This window comes from Drosophila kikkawai, chromosome 2L, assembly GCF_030179895.1.
Source record: "Drosophila kikkawai strain 14028-0561.14 chromosome 2L, DkikHiC1v2, whole genome shotgun sequence".
Taxonomy (NCBI): Eukaryota; Metazoa; Arthropoda; class Insecta; order Diptera; family Drosophilidae; genus Drosophila; species Drosophila kikkawai.
Genome location: NC_091728.1, coordinates 29,648,114 through 29,670,515, shown reverse-complemented (window position 1 = coordinate 29,670,515; position 22,402 = coordinate 29,648,114). Strand labels below are relative to the sequence as shown.

The following is a 22,402-nucleotide window of genomic DNA, read 5'->3' as shown; positions in this document are numbered from 1 at the left end:
GAAAATTCGGAACGGCAAAACCTTAGGGACCGTTTATTCAATGGGCGGTGAATGCGCTTCGACGGTGTTTAGGAAGACCCCATTAGATGCATTCTAATGCCGGTCCAAAATGAGAAAATTCCGAACGGGAAGGCCTTATGGGCAGTTCGTCCAACGGATGGTAAATGCGGTTTGACGCTCTGTGAAAAGACCCCATAAGACTCATTCGTTTATCGGATATGGAATTCAGATGTAAGTTCTGTGGGAAGACCCTATTACATTTCAAATAATTATCGGTGTTATCGGGAGTAAGAGCTGTTTTGTTTTCATCACTAAGTGTTTTTGTGCTGTCGTCAACATCCTTGGAAATGTTTGTATCCCGTTGATATCATAAGATATGGAAGTCCATGATAACTTGTGTGGTATGATTCCTTTTTGAATTAAATATTTATTTTAAATGTTAAACTAAAATAAAAAATGTTTATTGATAGAACTTCTGGATTTCACATTCATGTGATATATGTATATATATATTAACATAAATTTGTAAATATGTATGTACATATGTAAGAACACTCAGCGTCATATCTCTGCGTACAGGGCAAATATTTTTAAACTTTTCACTTTGACAGGTAAAATTTTATGCTTGACGTGATATAAAAACATGATTTTTGTTACGGATAGTCCTAGCAATTACCTTCATATTCCTTATTTTAGAAAATTTGTATCTTCTTTGGTACCCCTATATTTCGTATTTCACCAAAACCTTTTAAAATAACATGCTTTCAAAAGTTTGCGTACAGCTGAATATAGTTGCATTTATTGATCAATTAATAACAATTTAATAAGAGGTTGGATAACCTTTCCGTTTTAGGACTTCGGCGAGACGCTTTCGCATAGAATTAACCAACTATTCAGTCTCAGCTTCGGCTATTTGGTCCCATTCCTGCTGCAATAGGGTTTTTAGCATTGCTTTCGATGTAATTGTGTGCTGCCTAATTCTGCGTTCCAATAAATCCCACAGGTGCTCGATGGGGTTCAAGTCTGGAGACTGTGGCGGTGTTTTGAGTTGATTTTTTACGTTATACAGCAACCAGAGCTTGACATTTTGAGCTGTATGCTTGGGGTCGTTATCTTATTGAAAGATAAATTTGTTCTGTAGCCCCAGTTTGGTTTCACTTTGGATCAAATTATCCCTTAACAGTTGGATATACATATATCTTATGGTCTATAATACCATCGGTGAAGTGCAGATTTCCAACGCCGTTAGCTGCCATACAACCCCATATCATTATTCCACATCCTCCATGTTTCACAGTTGGAAGTAAATTCAGCTTTTCGAGGGATTCTCCGCTCTTGCGCCAGATTAACTTTTTTCCTTTTATTCCAAATATGCAAAACTTGCTTTCATCTGAAAAAATTACTGACTTCCAGAACTCTGGAGGCTTGGAAATATGGTCCTTTGGAAATTGAATGCGTTTCTCTCGATTTGTTTTGGAAATGTAGGGCTTCTTTCTGGCCACGCAGCTCATGAATCCAGATTTGTTTATAATCCTTCGGATAGTCGAGTACGAAACGGTTTTAGAAAACCGACTTTCCTCCTCTTGCTGCACTTCTCGGGAAGTCAATTACTGATTGTTTTGAATCATAAAAACTACTTTCCTTTTTTCCCTTTTTGTTAATCGACATGAGCGGCCTTCTCGAAGCTTGGGAAGTATAGAACCGGTCGAAACATAATTATACAGTGAGTCACAAAAGTATTCGTTGCAAAGGAGGTCTTGAGGAAAATGTCAACTTTCACTAGCTAAAAGCTTCAAAATGTGAAAAAATGGATTACTATCCCAAAGATGTATATTTTGTTTAGCATATGACAAAAAAAAACTTAGAGAAAACTTTTTCAAAAACAAGCTACAGACAAATATATAAAACTAAATCGATTTTTATGCTCACAAAAGTATTCGTTTCTGAGATTTTTTTAAAATTATTCTTTCTTTTTTTCATGGGTTAGTGCAATTTTTTTCAGTATTCTGGTTGGGAATACATTTTAAAATTTAATTCATGGAAAAACACAACATTTAAGCGTCATTGTGGGTCGTAATCAATTACAAAATGCCGAATAGTACGGAGTCAAAACATTTTCCAGAAGAAAATTACTTTACACCTACACAATGAGGGTTGATCCTTAAAATATATTTCTGGTATGTTTGATAATAGTCCTCTTACCATAATAAGCGTGGTTTTTCTACTGAAATCAAAAAATTTCCTGGAAAATAAGCCGCGTTTTGGCCGAATATAGTAATTGAAAATCAGAGAAGATAGAACAATTCTTAAAAAAAAAACAGGAAAGGCATACATTTATAGGCTGCAAAAATTAACACCGCTATGACCACATCCTAAGGAACAAATGTATCCACTTAAACTATCGGAACAGTTCCTAGAAGCCATGATGAGGATGGTAGAAGCCCTAAAATGAAATCCTTGTTTTCACCTTTCAATATGCCGAAGCTATTTTCTTTGATATAGCGTATTTGAACCAAATTTGAGAGTATTCAGGGCAAGTAATATTAAGTAAAAAAGGTTTTCAATGTTTAGGGATCGGATTGAGAATGGATAGTTTGACGCAAGCCCGGAAAAGCCCTCAAGTTAAAAAATGATACAGCAACAGTAAAGCACGTCAGAGTTTCTGTTCTAGTTTAGGGTGTCTGTCCGCCCCAGGAGTTGGAAATATGTTTTTTTTTAGACAGGAATAATAATTGCTGATATATATTTAAATATATTAAGGTGTATTTTACTCTCTAGTGGCACCCTAATGTGTCCAGAACCCGACAAGTTCAATTTCCACCAGTACAATAGCGCCGAACAAACGACTTTTAAAATCAAGATGTGGGTGTTGTACTATTGAAACCAGACTAAAACTCCTTCACAGAGCCCAGACGTTAGCCCTACTGAAAGTCTATGACACCATCTTAAGCTAAAATTCCAGGAACAGCAGATTTTTGCCGAAAAAGGAACTTAAAGATATAATGTGGAAGAAATGGTCGAATATATCCTGAAAGAGGTGCCCAAAATGGGTAAAGCCAATGCAAGGACGATTATAAGCTATTAAATAAAGCAAAGGATTGCACATAAGATATAACACAATAAAAAAATAATAAATATTTAATGGCGAAACAAAAAAACGAATACTTTTGTGACATGAAATTTTGTAGTTCAAATGAATTTCTTAGAAAAAAACAGCAATGAAGCTAGTTTTTTAACAACTTTTTGTTGTTTTCCTATTGTTTAATATCTGAGCAACATAAAATAAAAACTAAAGTTATCAATTTGATACTTAATCATTAAAAAAATAACATAATTATTCGTCGGGAACCTTGCAACGAATACTTTTGTGACTCACTGTATATGACTCTCTGCATTGAAGAGTGTGCGCGACCTAAGATTCCGCCAATATCTCTATAGCTTTTTGCAGTTTTAAGATGATTTATTATTTAATTATAGAGGTACCAAAGATATAAATTTTCTAAAATATGGAATATGAAGGTAATTGCGAGGACTATCCTGTCAAAGTGACAAGTTTAAAAATATTTGCCCTGTACGCAGAGATATGACGCTGAGTGTAGATACTAATGTTATGTTTGTGCTTTTCAGTAGCAATTACTTGAGATTCCCCCAGGAATAGCCTGGTACTTATAAAGCCTCCCCCCGGAATCAGAAGCGAATTTTCAGAAAACGCTACCGGGAATTTTCATATATCAGGCGATCACTGACGAAAATTCGAATTTCTCTGGGATTCCTCGGTGATCCAGGCCGAAATCTGATGTTACCCCGGTAAATCTTACAACTCCTTGTAAAAATCCGGAGTAACTTATGTATGTAGTATGTATTTTTTTTTTTGGCAGCTTAAGGGGTTATCCGGGTTTTGAATCACAAAAAAAGGCATATTTTCCAGAATTTTTTTTTAAAGATCCTATGACAATTATGAAAATTTCATTTATTCTACATTAAGGGGGGACATCTGAGTAACTGAGTACCTGAGTAAAAAAAAACCGTTTTTCTGGAATTTTTTTTGGCCAAATCAAAAAGCCAATCGAAAAATTTTAAAGTGGGTTTTATAATGTTATATGTGATGTACAAAATATATTTTTTTGGAATAAATCGAATGTTATATGTGATGTACAAAATATATTTTTTTGGAATAAATCGAAAACAAAATGACGGCTGTGCAGCATTTCTTCGTAGGCCCTTTTTTTTAAGTGGATCCATGGCCGAAAACCTAACGTCCTTAATTTTTGATTTAGAACAAAAAATCAAATTTTGTTAGTTTCTATATCTCAACCGCTATCGACACACGTAGGATTTTTTCGATATTTTGATTTTTTGCAAAATGGTGAGTGATTAAATAAAATTTTCAATTTTCATGAAAAAAAAGTCACAAAATTGTTGATAAAAAAAAGAAAAAAAAAAAAAAAAACCTACGTGTTTCGATAGCCATAGGTATTTTGAATATACTGTCAAAATTTCAGATCGATCGGTTAAGATTTGTTCGAGTTATTTTTTCGGCCAACTCAAAAAAAGTGGTTTTGAGAAAAACGCGTTTAAAGTTTTAAAATCGTATATGATTACATGTGAGGCATCGCCGCAGAATGGAAAATTTCGACACTTAGAAACTTTTGTAGGACTCTATCTTTTGGTGTGTTATTTTTAAGACGCTAAAGAATTTTTTAAGCAAAAAAAAATTTTTTTCGATTTTTAAAAAAAGTTACTCAGATGTCCCCCCTTAATGTATAAGGTTTGAACTAAATTGTGTAAAAATTTAAACATGAAATATTGACAAATGAGCCGTTGAGGGAGGTTTGAACTTAACCCCAAAAAAAAATTATGTCCTGGCGGTAAGCAGGATATCTCCGTCAATGTTTATAGGAAATCAAAAAACAAAAGTTTTTCTGATAGTGTAAGTGTCTGGCTTGTCTTTAAACGAAGAATTTTTTTTTATTTAAAAATTGAATTTTTGGTAGCGCTTTTCATAAAAAGTGTCATTTTAATACCCTGGCAGGGTATTATAATTTCAGTCAGCAGTTTGCAACGCAGTGAAGGAGACGTTTCCGACCCTATAAAGTATATATATTCTTGATCAGCATCAACAGCCGAGTCGATCTAGCCATTTCCGTCTGTCCGTTTCTACGCAAACTAGTCCCTCAGTTTTAAAGCTATCTGAATGAAACTTTGCATATAGTCTTCTATATACTCTCACTGCTATACGAGGGTGGTCCGATAAATACTTAGCCTCAACGACTGAGGTGTTCCAAATCGGTTATTGATATTACTATCGATTAGAATACTCTTTTGGACAACTACTGTAAAAATTTCAATCGAATCGGTCCCAAAGCTTTTTTAAAACCACGTGTGGAAGTTGGCAAGCTCGTGAATTTTAAGGAAATAGAAAAAGAGCAGTACCGATCGGTGATAAGATTCCTATTTTTGGAAGGGAAGTCGCGCTCCGAAATCAAAGAGCGCTTGGATGCTGTGTATGGTGACTCTTCTCCTTCGATGGCGAGCGTCAAAAATTGGTTCAATGAATTTCAACGTGGTCGCATATCCGTTTTTGATGAGTCACGCCCAGGTGCCCAAAAACGGCTAGTACGGAGGAAAATATAAACAAAATCCACGACCTCGTATTGGGAGACCGCCGATTGAAGGTGCGCGAGATAGCCGATACAGTAGGCATCTCAAAAGACCGCGTGGGCTATATCCTGCACGAAGTTTGGGGGATGAGAAAGCTGTCGGCGCGATGGGTGCCGCGTTTGCTTACTGCAGACAAGGAACGTAACCGAGAGACCACTTCAGAGCAGTGTTTGACGCTCTTTCAACGCAATCCGAAGCAGTTTTTGTGCCGTTTTGTGACCGTTGACGAAGCGTGGATCCACTGGTATACACCAGAGACCAAGGAACAGTCGAAACAGTGGACTTCACCTGGCGAACGTGCTCCGAAGATATCGTGATATCGGCCGGTAAGGTGATGGCCACTGTTTTCTGGGACTCACAAGGTGTGGTTCTCATCGACTACCTGGAGAAGGGCAAAACAATTACAGGGTCGTACTACGCTGAATTACTGGGCCGATTCGATGCCGAATTGCGGAAAAAACGGCCCCATTTGGCCAAAAAAAAAGTTCTTTTCCACCATGACAATGCACCGGCACACACCTCCGCTCTCGCCACCGCAAAGTTGGTCGAATTGCGGTACGAATTGCTGCCCCATCCACCGTATTCGCCAGATTTGGCTCCGTGCGATTTTATTTTTGTTCCCAAACATGAAAAAGTCACTAGCCGGGCAAAAATTTCGATCAAATGCAGAGGTCATCGATGCCACGGAGGCCTATTTTGCAGACCTTGAAAAGTCATCTTTTTTAGAAGGGTTAAAAAAGTTGGAGCATCGCTGGACTAAATGTATAGACCTAAAAGGAGACTATGTTGAAAAATAAATTGGCACTTTTCCAAAATTTTCGTTTTTCTTTTGTAGGCCAAGTATTTATCGGACCACCCTCGTATATGTCGGAACGGGCCGGATCAGACGACTATATTATATAGCTGCCATAACTTGGCTGTTTTTCAATATTATTCCATCATTTTTGAGATATAGCCATTTTATATTATTCCAGAATTTGGTAAACATTTTATGAAAATCGGACCACTATATCTTATAGCTGCCATAGGAACGATCGGGAAATTAATCGAAAAAATTATAACTTCGTTGTTTTTCAACGTATTTTAATCTACTTTGACACATGAGCTTCTGATATTATTTCAAAATTTTGGTATACATTTTATGTAAATCGGACGACTATATCTTATAGCTGCCATAGGAACGATAGGGAAAGTAATAGAAAAAATTATAACTTCGTTGTTTTTTAACGTATTTTCATCTACTCTGAGATATGAGCTTTACTTATTATTATAGAATTTTGGTATAAATCTTATGAAAATCGGACAACTATATCATATAGCTGCCATAGAAGCGATCCGTAGATGTAGAGAAAATGTAAAACTGGGAATGTAAAACTGTAACTGTCAAACTGTAAACATAATAAGTATAGGTAAAATGTTATAAAACTCTGTTTAGTGTCTGTTTTCGGCATTATAATTTATAATATAAATATGAAAACCAATCTGCAAGGGTATACAAACTTCGGCGTGCCGAAGTTAGCTTCCTTTCTTGTTTACGTACATTTTGGCCATATTTTGGCTTATAAAATTAGTTGTAATTGAAGATATAAAAAATCCTTCGTTCAACGACAACAAAAACATGTCTAGAAGAAGTGTGCAAAAGCTGAAGTAGATCGGTGCAATAGTTTTCAAGAAATCGTGACTACCGACTTCAAGAAAGTGGTTTTGAGAAAAACGCGTTTAAAGTTTTAATTGCCAGTTGTGACTCATACGAAGAGCTGGGTTTTAAATTTCTCCCATTCTTACAGTTTTGCTTCGATTGACTTCAAATTTTCGGACAAGATTCCTTAACAACTTTATAAACGGTGATGTTTAGAGCCCATTTCTTTGCAAAATTTCTCTCCTTGCCACTTTTAAAGGGGGTAAGGTATTTAATTTTTTTTTCGTAAATTTTTTTTTATTTTTTATTTTTAAGACCTAATATCTTAAGAATATTGTGTCCAAGTTTTACATCGATCATAGGAAAATTGACGAAGTTATGCAGAGTTGAACGAAAGTCGGTTGGTGTTCAATGCATGAGAATCACAAAGTTTAAAGCGCTCTCCTGAAAAATGCCATTTTGAAAATCGGTGTACACGATAACTCAAAATCTACTGATCCAATCGGTTTGAGATTTGGAACATAACTTCTTTAGATAAATCTACAGGTACTCACGTCGAGCTTTTTTTTTTAGTTTTATTATATTTTTTATTTAACAAATTAACTAGTTTTTTTTAGTCAAAAATCGGGGTTTCGACTTCAAACTTTGATAAAAAATCGGAACAAAATTTTAAAAATAAAAACGCTTCCTGAATACCTTGGGACACTTATCCCTTACCGAATGAGGTATAATTTTTGAAGATCGGTTGATTCTGTGGACAATTAGGATGTACACCGCAAACCAACTTTTTTTGGAGGCGACTCGGGAGATTCCCTATAACTCCTCTACCTCTAAATATTTTTCAATACAAAATTGATTAAAAATTGTTCAAATGTTGTGTTATTATATGGTATTTAATTCATTAACCAAAATTTTAGCCGTTTCGCCATCATAAATTTTTGAAAAGTGGCCCGCATTGCACCGAATTAACCGAATTAATTGTTCCCACTCTTTTAAACCTGTTAGACCTCTTACAAGCAATCTTGCTGGTCCTTAAAATAATTACTTTCCATGTATGTACTTCGGTAAGCTATCCCATCCTAGAGGTTTACGCCGATGGTTAAAGGCATCGGCGGCGGCGTAGAGGTCAAAATGACTCGGCGGCGGCGGCGTAGTAGTCAGAAAGAACCGGCGGCGGCGGCGCGTCAAATAAGGCAAAAATCGGCGGCGTGGCGGCGGCGTATATGTCTATTCTAGAGATGGGACATAGGGATATGTGAGATGAGACAATCTCAACGATTAATCGATTATTTATATGAGTATTTGGCCATTTTAATTAGTTATTTATTTTTTTTTAAGTTTTATAAAGGACAATAGCACTGAAGGCCGCGCCGGTGCTGCGCCGATGGCGGCGGCGCGTCAAATAAGGCAAAAATCGGCGGCGGCGGCGGCGTATATGTCTATCCCATCCTACCGTTTCAGCATAATCATCAAATTCCGATATCCATTGGCTAATATCTGGTTGATCTGATCCTGAGAAATGTGATACACTATCTTGAACACCTTTGAGCGTAAATCTTGGTGTACTCTTAAAAATACCTGTTTTTGCCTCTTGGTATTCACTAGACTTAACTGAGTGCGTCTCTTGCTCTTCTTCATCTTCCTCAACATCTCCTCCTATATTATAATGCCCTAACAGCCTATCCTGCAGCACTGCTTTCCTACCGGTGGAATCTAACTCTAAAGCAGCTTCCATACTTAATTGTTAACGTATGCCCAAACACAATCGACTTATGTATGTATAAGTAATTACAGTTAGGTTCCTCAACCCTTATACAATTGGAAAATTCTAACTTAAGGCTTACGATCTCACGTTTCTCTGCTTTATCGGTCCTTTGACTATGCACTGCTTGCAAGTTGTTTTTGCAGTCGACCTCATGCCAATCTACGGCCTCTGTGTCGCACAGAATTAGATTTGCCTAACACCCTTGAAATATAATATATTTGAATATAAATATAGGGGAGAGTGGGGATAGGTGAACCACTTTTTTTTATTAACATTATTATGTCTGAACATAGGGTCTGCTGTATATAGAAATCTAAAAGAGCCCACATTCCTTGGAATATTAAGTATTATGCAAAAATACTATCTTTTGTTTTGTAAAGTTTATTTGCTTTCCAAATTTTTGTCTTGAATGGTTCAGGTATCCCCACCCGTGGGGATAGTTGAACCACCTATCAGGATAGCAAAAAAACTACAATTGTATAAAAAAAGTGTAATTTATTTCTTTGTGCATGCCTTCTTTCTGTTCGAATATAAACATTGCACCTCTACAGCATGAAATCAAACATTACAATATTGCTATTTATTCTTATTTTTGCTTTTATTCTTTCTTTTTTCTTGAGTTTTCTGATTGCGTTTTTCCGCGATCAATTTTTCTGCGGTGAGTCTATAGCAATGATACTCCTTCCTCGTTTTCTTCCCCGAGTCGTCTGTTTTCGTGGTTTAGCCTTTGGGTACCCTCGTAAGTCCTGGTGGTTCATGTATCCCCACAAGTCATTAGCCAATTAGAAGTGATTTGAAGAAAACATGAAATATTTAAACTGCGTGAGCTATCCGTGAAAATATCATAATTTGCGTCTACTTACGATAAAATACAATTTTATAAAGTTCAATGCCACTGGCGAAGCACGATAAAATTTTTCCCAGAAAACGTTAGGTCACAATTGAAGCTGCAAACGGCGATACAAACTTCGATTAGCGATAAAAACGACAACAATCGTTTGACGCGACTGTGCGTGGGTGTGAGGTTAGAATATCGACTAAGTAAGCAACACACATAAGATGGCGCACCAAATCATGACAGAAGGTGAAATATTTGTAGTGGTTCATCTATCCCCGTGGTTCACCTAACCCCACTCTCCCCTATTTATATATATTTATATATATATTTATAAATATATTTTTATTATATATTTATTATCTATATATATAAAAATGGAGACAAAAAATGTTACTAATTGCATCACAAGAGAACGGCTGGGCCGATTTGGCTCAAATTTTTTTCAGTTGTTTGTAATTGCCAGAAGAAGGTAAGAAGGTAAGAAAATGTTGGGAAGTCCTTCCGGAAAAGTCGCTAGGGGCTCAACAGATGGACACACTGTTGTATGTAAAATTCTGAAACACCCTACAAAGATCATAGCTGCGTTGAAATTGTGTATCAATGAACTCGGTAAAAAAATATTTAAACAAAAAAATCGAGCTAACGAAGCATTACCAATTGGAAGTAATGCCTGCTGTTAGACGATCAAGACTTGGACGGCGTTCACGCAATGCAATAAGTATTCAGAATTCCCGTAATAGTCGGACGCAAGAGGAACGTACAGAAATAAATGCATCGATACGTGCCCAAATGGCACAGCTTCTCGCTCCACAAAGATCACCTCAAGCCCGACATAATAATAGAGAAAGACGAGCCGCAAATGAAAACTTGAATCGCGCTGCATTCGCATACAATCCTGAAACATCCTACAAGGATCTTACCTGCGTTGTTATTGGTTCGTTGTCTAGGTTGTCTAGGATTGCAATGCACTGAAGTTTCGGTTGGAAACCCCCGGCTTATGCTGTGCAGGTGGCAAAATTAAATTGCCCGTTTTGGCTCATCCACCAGGGCCATTGTATTCGCTACTATATAGAAATTCAGCCCAATCAAACAGTTTCCTAAAGCTTGCACAAAAATATAACGGATGCTTTCCAATTACGTCATTTGGAGTCGAGGTTTTTCATCAATCAGGCTACAATCCAAGTTATAAGGTAATGGCGTCTCTTTATTATCAAAATTAACAACTCACATTTTTTCGAAATTGCATTCCAACATTCAGATTCAAGGGCAAATTCACCACCGAGCGGGCGCTTTGTTATCACCACAAAACAAAGATCTTAAATTCCTTCAGATCTATTTCATTGGTGATTCGGCAGTTGAACTAAATCACCGCTGTGCAATTTTTACTGAAACTTAAAGTGAAATTATCGAACAATTGCAAAATCTTCTCTATGAGCATAATGAATTGGTCAGATTGTTCAAAACTGCATTGGATATAATGCATTATGACGAACACAAAATCATTATCAGCGCTGACAAAAGACCCACTGGTAGCCATGCAAGACAATTTAACGCTCCCACTATCAATGAACACGCAGTGATGATTGTTGGCGAGAATGTGGAATAACGCGATATTGTTTTTAACCGTCGGGATAATGGCCAAGTGCAGTGAGTTTATGAGACTCATCGGTCACATGATGCTCTTCAATATCCGTTAATGTTCTGTCGTGGAGAAGATGGGTATCACTTCAACATAAAGATGGTTTATCCAACGACAGGTTTGTTTACAAGTCATCACTTCTTTTTGATTCTACAACTAAGTTTGAATTCAAATTCTAGGAGAAGAAACGAATAAGAAGGAATTTTTTGAATTTTTATGCGTATCGATTGATGATTTGACTAGATGTTGACAATCATCTGTTAAGATACCGCCGTTTGTTTCAACAGTACTGTGTCGACATGTACGTCAATGTAAAAACGGAACGTCTCAATTTCATTCGTTTTAATCAGTCGAAGTTCGGTCAGACGAGTACATTCACTTGCGTGACGCTATCGCTACTGAAGGACACGCGGCCAACATCGGTTGTTTGACCAATCTCCCAGCTACTTATGTTGGAAGTCCACGCCATATGCAAGGGCAAATTTAAAGGAGAGGTAGTTCTTATCCCACGAATTCCTATTATTCCAACAGATCTTCCATTCCAATTCAAGACGATTCAGTTCCCAGTTCGATTGGCATTTGCGATGACCATCAATAAATCGCAAGGCCAATCGTTGGAAGTCTGCGTGATAAATCTAGAATATCCATATTTTTCACATGGCCAGCTATACGTAGCCTGTTCGCGTGTGGGAAAGCCGTCATCATTATTTATTTTTACACCGGATAACAAAACAAAAAATATTGTTTATCAGATCGCTCTCCACAGATTTCAAGTCAAAAAAATTTGTCAATCCAACGACAGGTTTGTTTAAAAGTCATCACTTCTTTTTGATTCTCAACTAATTTTGAATTCAAATTTTAGCCTAAAATTTTTAGGAGAAGATAGGAATAAGGTCAGCTCTATGAATTTTTATGCGTATCGATTGATGATGTTTCAACAGTACTGTTTCGACATGTAAGTCAAAGTAGAAACGGAACGTCTCAATTTAATTTGTTTTAATCAGTCGAAGTTGGGGCGAGATAAAGTTCGCCGGGTCCGCTAGTATTTATATATATATATATATATATATTTATATATATATATATATATATATATTTATATATATATATATATTTATACATATATAAATATAATAAATATATACTTTGTTTTATATTAAACACAGGTAACTTTTTGTCATTGCATTACTCAATTTAGGCAGATCTCAACTTTGTTAGACCCTAATCTTTATAAAATGTATCAATCAATAAGATTTTGCGCGAATTTAACACAGATAAATTAAGCAGATTTAACGTGAAACCAGGTATCTGGTCCCTCTTCGATGCCTGTTTTAGATTTTCTTATATGTCTTTGGTTTAAGGGGGTCTTCTCATTCAAAACCCGTTTTTTGGACCCTTTTTAAAAAAATTCTTATTTGAAAACGCAAAGAATAATTGAAAACTTTTTTTTATTTATTGTATTAAAAAATGTTCAAATTAAATAAAAAAATTGTTTTTGCCTCGGTACGAGGGTTGTTCAAAGAGTTATGAGACTTCAAACTTGGTGGTGAAAAAAAAAGGTGTCGTCCTGGCGGCCACGATTCAGGGTTTCCAGACCGTCCGAAATGAAAAAAAAATAACGGGGTTATAATCAGAATAGATGTCATTTTCGGGTGACGGAACAGATTTTTTTTTTAATTTTTTTAAACAAAATGGCGGCCATTCAAAAAAAATTTAGATTTCGGGCTTTTTTTTTTTGGTTTAGTGTACAAAAAAAAAGAAAAAAATTTTTTCTTTAAATCTGTTCCGTCACCCGAGAATGGTGACAATTCTGCGTTGATTCCACTTTGTTTCATGAAAATCGGTTCAGTTGAACTGGCCGCCAGTTCAAAAAACGTGGTTTCGAGATAAAAGAGATAAAATTTAAAGTTTGAAAAAAGCCAATTTTGCGAAGAAATTGCTTTCCAAAAATGGCTGTATCTTCTAAAGTATTTCGATTTTCTAAAAATCCTTTTGGGGACATATACACAACATCCCAAGCTATAAATAAATGCAAAAAAAAAAATCGAAAAAAAAAGTTGCTCAATGAGAAGACCCCCTTAACCACACAGCACTTTATGGTTCAGTATAGCAATTTCTAATCATATTTGCTTCTGCTCTGAAAATGAGTGCAGTGTCGACGAGGCATTGCAAATTTAACATGTTTAAAATGACGATAATATTATCATTATCGTCATTTTACTTACACTTAGAGCCTATTTACACCAGGCTGCGTTATAGCGTTACCTCAGTAAACGTAGTTTTTGTTTACTAGTAGTTTTTAGTGGTGGGAAATAGTTGCGTCCAAGTTGCGTTCATATCGATAACAACAGATTTGTTCGATTGTCGTGTGGATTACAAGAAATTTGTTAGATTTCTACTCGATATTCGGACTATCGAACAAGTTCCACCACCAAATCGGTAAAAAAACAAAGCAGCCGACGATTGATAATTCAAATAATTCAATCTGATTTCAAAAACGGCCGAAAATAGATTTGTGTGATACACAATGTGTGAAGAAAAAGAGCTGTCGTTGGGGGCACTTCTAGGGGATTGGACGGAAAATGTCTTAGCCAGTCGTCCATTCCTGAGACTGGCCAGTGAAAGAATTGTCGGGACCAATTGGAAGAACTACTAAAAAAGAAAAAAAAAAAAGCGGACTCCGCTTCATCAGGAAGACAGAAACAAACTTAAAACCAAACAATTAAAATAAAAATCTATAAATTTAAAATGTATATGCAAATTATTTATTGGAAATGTACGCCCAACGCTTGCCTAAAGCGTTATGCACTTTCGGTTGCATTTCCTATACAAGTTTCTTGATCAGGTTGTCCCTCCCTTATTGCACACTATAGTGGGGTATTCCGCAGAGGATCCCAAGGTGTTCAAGGCAATCCCTTAATTTTGAAGCTACTCGAAGGTTGCCAAATCCATGAACTTTATCTTTATGTTGCTCTATTGCTGATATTATCAAGCTGTCGTCGTTGTTCATATATACACTTGCTCTCATATCTCTGCGTACAGGACAATAAAAAATCATATCATTGACTTTAATGTCAAATAACTCTGCAAATATTTTGCACTGCGAATCAAAAATTGGTTCAATCTATTAGTCATTCAATTGACGTCGCCTCTTTATTTTTGCAGAATTATGAGCCTAGCGGTTTTCTTCTAATGACCATTTTACCCAAACCCCTTTAAAAATAGCATTCTCAAAAGTGTGCGTACAGCAAAGAAGATCGTAATTTAATGTCCAATGCAATTCTATTTTTGTTTAAAGTTCGCTTTGATTCTTTAATTAATCAATTTTTTTTCCACGCCGTTGGCCGCCATACATCCCCATATCATAACTTCGCCTGCTCCATGTTTTACGGTAGGCATTAAAGTTTGCTTTTCCAAGGCAGTACCACTCTTCCGCCACACATATTTTTTCCCCTTAATGCCGAAAATGCAGAACTTGCTTTTGTCCGAAAAAATGACTTTATGCCAAACTCGGATGGCTTCGTTATGTGGTCATTTGCAAAATCCAATCGCTTTTTATACCCTTGCAGGGTATTATAATTTCAGTCAGAAGTTTGCAACGCAGTGAAGGAGACGTTTCCGACCCTATAAAGTATATATATTCTTGCTCAGCATCAACAGCCGAGTCGATCTAGCCATGTCCGTCTGTCCGTCTGTCCACCTGTCCGTTTCTACGCAAACTAGTCCCTCAGTTTTAAAGCTATCTGAATGAAACTTTGCATATAGTCTTCTATATACTCTCTCTGCTATATATGTCGGAACGGGCCGGATCGGACGACTATATCATATAGCTGCCATACAAATGTTCGATATATTTGTAGAAAAAAATTATAACTTTGCTGTTTTTCAATATTTTTGCACCATTTTTTAGATATGGCCATTCTATATTATTTTTAAATTTTGGTAAAAATTTTATGAAAATCGGACGACTATATGATATAGCTGCCATAGAAACGATCGGGAAATTAATAGGAAAAAAATTATAGCTTCGTTGTTTTTCAACGTATTTTTATCTACTCTGAGATATAAGCTTTTTTTATTGTTCTAGAATTTTGGTATAAATTTCATAAAAATCGGACAAATATATCATATAGCTGCCATAGAAGCGATCGATAATTGTATCAAATATGTAAAGCTGGGAAGCTGTCAAACTGTAAACATAATAGGTATAGGTAAACTGTAATGAAACTTTGTTTTGTGAGTGTATTCAACAATTATATCTATAATATAAACATCAAAACCAATCTGCAAGGGTATACGAACTTCGGCGTGCCGAAGTTAGCTTCCTTTCTTGTTCTTATTATTTTCGGTAATAAAAGGTTTCCTTCTGGCCACGCGGCTTTTGTATCCACCTTTTTTTATTGCCCGTCGTATGGTATTATCTGATACGGTTTTGGAAAACCATTCCTCACCTTCCAGTTTAAGCTTGTGCGCTGTTAATTTTGGATTGTTCTGGACTAGTTGGAGAATTTTTGATTTTTCTCTTTTCATTAACTTGCTTGGACGGCCAGATCTGGGCGCTGATAAGATAGATCCCGACTTTGCGTAATTGGTAATAACTCTTTGAACAGATGAGTGCGATCTGCCAATGGATTTTCCAATCTTCCTGTAGCTTTTGCCTTTAAGATGCAGTTTAAGTATGATTTTTCTTTCGTAAGCGCATATCTGCTTTCCCTTAGACACCATAGTCACAAATGCATATATTACCCATTAAAAATTGATTAATCAAAGAATCAAAGCGAACTTTAAACAAAAATAGAATTGCATTGGACATTAAATTACGATCTTCTTTGCTGTACGCACACTTTTGAGAATGCTATTTTTAAAGGGGTTTGGGTAAAATGGTCATTAGAAGAAAACCGCTAGGCTCATAATTCTGCAAAAATAAAGAGGCGACGTCAATTGAATGACTAATAGATTGAACCAATTTTTGATTCGCAGTGCAAAATATTTGCAGAGTTATTTGACATTAAAGTCAATGATATGATTTTTTATTGTCCTGTACGCAGAGATATGAGAGCAAGTGTATATACTATTAGTAGTCATATAAGACGCTTGCTCATAATTCCGATAATATTTTTAACTGAGACTCAAAATTGGGTTTAGTATAATATAAAAAAAGCTTTCGCACAATTTATTCCTTAACATTACGATTTGCTGCATTTTATCTGCTTCAATAAAAAATGTTAATTTAAACACAAGAAAATATTCCAAAATGTTCTTATTACTAATTATAATTATTGATAAAACACTTTTATAGCAATTTTTTATGTGTTATTCAAAAATCGATCCCTAGTATATATATATATTATACATATTATTTATGTTTTTCAGACGATTTATCGTTGTTAGTAACAACCACACAGAATGAAAATAATGTTTTAGACGATATAATGAATTCATCTGAAGGACATATCGATACATCACTAGACTTAAATGAATTCTTGCGTGATGTTCAACATGAGCACGACTTATCGGGAATGTATCACACAGATCATATTAACGATTTTAATTATTGTTTGGACTCAATATCTCCCATATGTGAACTTCCTTTTCTTAAACAAAGTCCTGAGTCCGAGTCCCATGTCGATGACAATGTAGACGATTTAATCAGCTATTTAAACTTCGATAACTTCAGCCAATTGGGATGCGACACCAAAGCATTAAATACCCGTAATCGTTATACACCCTCTCCCACAGGAAGTTGTAGTAGTTCCAGCGGCAGCTCTACAAGTGGAGTTCAGAGTGACATATCTGATGTATCATTAAATAGGCCGCTTGACCAAGTCATTGTTGAATCAGATAAAGTTGGACAATTTATTAAACCCCAAGAAGATGGACAATTGAATATAAAATTCTGCAGTAACTTGTCCAATTTATCTAAAATAAATGATTTAAAACCACAAAAATCTAACATTACACAGAATCCATCGGCTACTGAAACAAAAAGTATTGGTGCACCACTAAAGCCAAAGACTATAGTTTTATCTTCACGGGACTATAAAGCGCTAATGCAAAAGATACACCCAAGCAGTGCTAAGTCGTTTTCCAAGATAAATGGTACCATCGGCTCTAATATCCCAAAAATCGTTATAAAAAACAATAACATAGAAAGGTTAAAAGTGGAAGATCAAAAAACAGCTCATTCTGTAAGCCAAATGTTAAAAGAAACAATTGGTGGCCACAAGTTTGACTTCTTAAGAAGCATGACAGCTGACGAGAAGATGTACAAAAAACAGCAACGTTTAATCAAAAACCGGGAATCTGCTTACTTATCCCGTAAAAAAAGAAAGGAATATGTAGTAGCATTGGAGACTAAAATCAATAAACTTGAACAAGAAAATTATCTACTTAAGGGTGTAAGTATAAACCTTATCTTACCTTAAATAAATAGTTATAATTGCAAGATGTACAGTACATATCAAGTGGAACTTGCGACTTCAAGCACGTGCTTGTTCGTGTTAGTAGACTCGAAGGAAAAAAATAGAACAAGAAAGGAAGCTAACTTCGGCACGCCGAAGTTTGTATACCCTTGCAGATTGGTTTCGATGTTTATATTATAGATTTAAATGCTGAAAACACTCACAAAACAGAGTTTCATTACAGTTTACCTATACTTATTATGTTTACAGTTTGACAGTTACAGTTTTACATTCCCAGCTATACATATTTTATACAATTACCGATCGCTTTTATGGCAGCTATATTTGTCCGATTTTTATGAAATTTATACCCAAATTCTAGAACAATAAAAAAAAGCCTATATCTCAGAGTAGATAAAAATACGTTGGAAAACAATGAAGCAATAATTTTTTTCCTATTCATTTCCCGATCGTTCCTATGGCAGCTATATCATATATTCGTCCGATTTTCATAAAATTTTTACCAAAATTTAGAAATAATATAAAATATCTAAAAATAATAAAAATAAAATATCTAAAAAATGGTGCAAAAATATTGAAAAACAGCTAATTTATAATTTTTTTCTAAAAATTTATTGAACTTTTTTATGGCAGCTATATGATATAGTCGTCCGATCCGGCCCGTTCCGACATATATAGCAGTGAGAGTATATAGAAGACTATATGCAAAGTTTCATTCAGATAGCTTTAAAACTGAGGGACTAGTTTGCGTAGAAACAGACAGACGGACGGACGGAAGGACGGACAGACGGACATGGCTAGATCGACTCGGCTGTTGATGCTGATCAAGAATATATATACTTTATAGGGTCGGAAACGTCTCCTTTACTGCGTTGCAAACTTCTGACTGAAACTATAATACCCTGCAAGGGTATGAAAATATGCGATGAAACTACTAATGCCAGATTGGTTGCTTGCATGCGTACTAAGTATGTTAAGATTAAAGTTTTTAGTTCAGGAAAGCTATCTACATTAGATGTTATGGTGTACAAATCATTATAATTGGCACAGAGGACTTTAAATGGTTTATGCAGTTTAAAGTTCTACAGTGGGGTAATACGACTACGCTCACACCGACCGTAAAAGGTAAACAAAAAAAACGGCCGCCTTTCGCGGCGTATTACTATGAATTTCTGAATTTCTCGTCGAAGTATTCTTGAATAAATAAATGCAGAATCCTTTAAATTTATGTTTTTAACCTATGATGCCTAAATTTTTTTAATTATTACCAAAAAAAAAGTTTAATTAATTTTACACCGCAAGAACCTTGCCCCCGCAAAACATATTATTTTTCCTAATTTTCTAATATTTTTTCAGTTCAAAAAACCAGCGAAATGATATAAAAATAAAATTCTCATTGTGAGACCATACTGTCAATGAGCTGGCTAATACATTTTTCAATTACAATTTTCTTCATTAAACCCGTATTTTGTTATCGAGTATCTAGTATTTGTATGTAGATCTATCAATTATCGCGCCAATGAAGCGCCATATAGTCGTCTTGCTCGCACTTGTGTAAAACGCTATAGCGCTGTCAAATCTTTAATGAAGTATCTAATTAATGCGCCTGTGTCATATCAGCATTAGCGGAGACCCTAAGATCTTCCAATATCGAGAAGTTTGTGGAGGCATAAGCTCCCAAGGGCTGGGGCTCGTTTTATATAGGGCCCTGGCGAGGTTAAGTGTGACCAACGCCTGGGAGGAATATGCCATTTGGTGTGGCGAGATCCTTTTTGGGCCAGTGTGACCTTTTTGCGCACGATTCAATTTTAATATATTCCATCTTCATAATTTTCTATTGTATAATCCCTTTTCTATATCTTAGGTATCATTTGTGAGCGTCTGCGCGTCACATCTGCTATATTTTACCTGTTGATTTTGTTTCATTTGACCAAAACTGATAAATGATTAAATGTCAGGGTATACAAACTTGTCAGGGTATACAAACTTCGGCCTTCCGAAAGTTTATTCAGGAACCTAAATAAATATAACTTAAAAGATATAATTATAACAATATTTCCTTTCCTATATTTTAACAGGATAACAAAAACCTACGCAATCAGCTAATTGCTTTTGAAAAAACATGCACGCATCATACCGGGAACGCTGGTGAAAATGTGCTACAATCTTTGATTTCTAATCCGAAGAGCGAAAAACATCATATAAGGATCGCACCGAAACCGAAATGCTCTAATCAAAAACTAAGTACAGCAACGGTAAAAAAGAACGTCGCACTATTATTTGCCATGGCTTTCATGGTAACTCTAAATGCTGGAAATTTTCAGTCATACTTAAAAAAGTCAACTATTCAAGAAGACAGTAACATTCTCGAAACAGCCCTTAAAGAAACTAGCCTGCCTGGTCGCCGATTACTTTGGGTAGAATCGAAAGCTGAATATAATGAGACATCCATTACCAATTCACAAATATCAGATCAAACGGAGGTACCACCTCTTTACTTTTTAAATACTACCAGGCTTACCAACAAGAAAAACGATTTAGAAAAGGGTACCAGCATTTTGTCAAATTACGCACATAATGAACCTCCACCTTTAGTTTATTCATCGAAATGTTTTGGCTGCTGTAACACTTCTAACTTTAATCTTCAGTCTGAGTATTTTAGACTTGCCCAAAATTTAAATAAATGGGCTAATGAAAATGTTAGTACGTCTTCAAAATTTACAAATGTGAAAGATAACCCTCATGGCTTTAATTTACCTAAAGAATATTTTGATCTTAAAACAGAAATACACAGTAAGCATCAGGGAAAGCGTAAAATATATATGGATCTTAATGATTTTTCCTCTGATATTCAGAACAAACGAAAAAGAATTGATAAAAAAACAAACAAATTTATGTTTAATAAAAGCGAACAGATTAACTTGATTAATGGTATAAACAGAAAAGATGATACGTTCTATGCTATATCCTTTAACATGGACCACATACTCCTTCCACCATCCAAACTAAATAATAGTGTTCGACCAAAAATGTCTCTGTTATTCCCTAAGGGCAATCAAGATCATAACGGTGAATTTATGTTTGTGCAGGTGGACTGCGAGGTTTTTAACATGAAAGAACTCGATTTGAAATCTTTTATGATCCCAGTTGGGCTCCGTCCCAACAATACCAAGTGGAAATCGAATACGCAAAAGGATCATGAAGGGCGATTTAATGCAATACCTGACCAAGGCACTATAATGATAAACGATAAACCGCAAGTGCGTACTTTTTATATGGTTGGTCCAAAAAACCAAGCTGCCGCAGCTGCATCACAAGAAAAAACACGCTTGGTTCAGTTTAATCAAACTGTGATTACTAAAAACAATCAGATACCCATGCCCAGATGGAACTCTCGGAATCGTACACCACTGCACACATAATTAAAACCTATGCTTAAATATTTTATGTAATAAAGTCATCATTCATTAGACAAATTCTAATTATTATTATTTTTTGTTTATATTTAAGCTACTTTTTAAAAATTAAATGTATGGAATTATACAATATCTTCTGTTCAATATAAAAGTGCCTTTATTATCCTTTTTGAATATACATTCTCTTAAGGGTCCATTCTGGTAAGTTGGGCCAAAAAATTGGCTATTTGCAGGAATTTTTTGTGGACAAAGGAAAAGACAAAGTTCCAACTTGTCACATATATTTATCATAGTTTAAAGATGATTTAGCAAAAATTTCAAAAATTTTAGAGCATTTCCTGAAGCAGGACTCAGGGCGACGTAAGCCCATGCCCAAAAAAGGAACCCTCTGGCGACCATCCTGCAGGACGTAAAAATCGACAGAAAGAAAAAATTCAAACTCGTTAATGTTTAGTATGAATGTGGTTATGAAATAGGCTACTTTTATCAAAATTCAATAAAAAATAAAATGGCGGCGCTTAAAATTTTTTTTTCGTTTTTGTGACAATTTTCTTCACTTTTTTGTTGATTAAAAATTCCAATGTATAAGCTATCAATATAATTGTAGCCTATTCCATGGACACGTTAATTACGCGTATTTAAAAAAAAATCATTAAGATTCGTAAAAAAATTGACTGATATATGATGGTCGCCAGCTCGAAAAAGTAGTTTTCGAGAAAACGCGTTTAAAGTTTTATGTTTGCTCTGTAGCTGCTTTGAGTCGGCCGGATCGGAGGCTCATAACTTTTAAAATATTACGTATTAAATTTTAGTATGATATTCTAGACACTTAAAGCTATCGAAAAAATCAAAAAAAAAAAAAATAATTTTTTTTCAACTAACACGAATGGACCCTTAATATAAAAAAATTAATATTTTACTTAAGGGGGGATATATGTACATGTAAGCGGTCAAAATTTGGCCATTTTTCGTGATTTTTTTTTATAAGAAATAGTCAAGCAATCGTCGTGAAACTTTGGATA

At 35.4% G+C, this 22,402-nt stretch overlaps 1 protein-coding gene across 2 annotated transcripts; it reads left to right on the top strand.

Annotated features, from left to right (window-relative positions):
* Positions 1 to 262: 262 nt before the first annotated feature.
* Atf6 (bZIP_ATF6 domain-containing protein ATf6) lies at positions 263 to 21,522 on the top strand. 2 transcript variants are annotated; one of them, XM_041776547.2, is made up of 3 exons: positions 263 to 401; positions 16,916 to 17,940; positions 20,043 to 21,521. In XM_041776547.2, the coding sequence occupies exons 1-3, from the start codon at positions 377 to 379 to the stop codon at positions 21,384 to 21,386; spliced, it is 2,394 nt and encodes a 797-aa protein (XP_041632481.2). In that variant the 5' UTR covers positions 263 to 376; the 3' UTR covers positions 21,387 to 21,521. The 2 variants fall into 2 exon arrangements, with proteins under 2 accessions (XP_041632481.2, XP_070143541.1); XM_070287440.1 differs by lacking the exon at positions 16,916 to 17,940 and having other exon boundaries at positions 334 to 401; positions 20,043 to 21,522.
* Positions 21,523 to 22,402: the final 880 nt, after the last annotated feature.

Bases quoted from the DNA above. Each gene is read 5' to 3' on its own strand.
- Atf6 (XM_041776547.2), top strand. From the start codon at position 377: ATGGAAGTCCATGATAACTTGTGTG. The intron at 402-16,915 runs GTATGATTCCTT...TATGTTTTTCAG, and splicing joins AGTCCATGATAACTTGTGTG to ACGATTTATCGTTGTTAGTA. The intron at 17,941-20,042 runs GTAAGTATAAAC...ATATTTTAACAG, and splicing joins AAAATTATCTACTTAAGGGT to GATAACAAAAACCTACGCAA.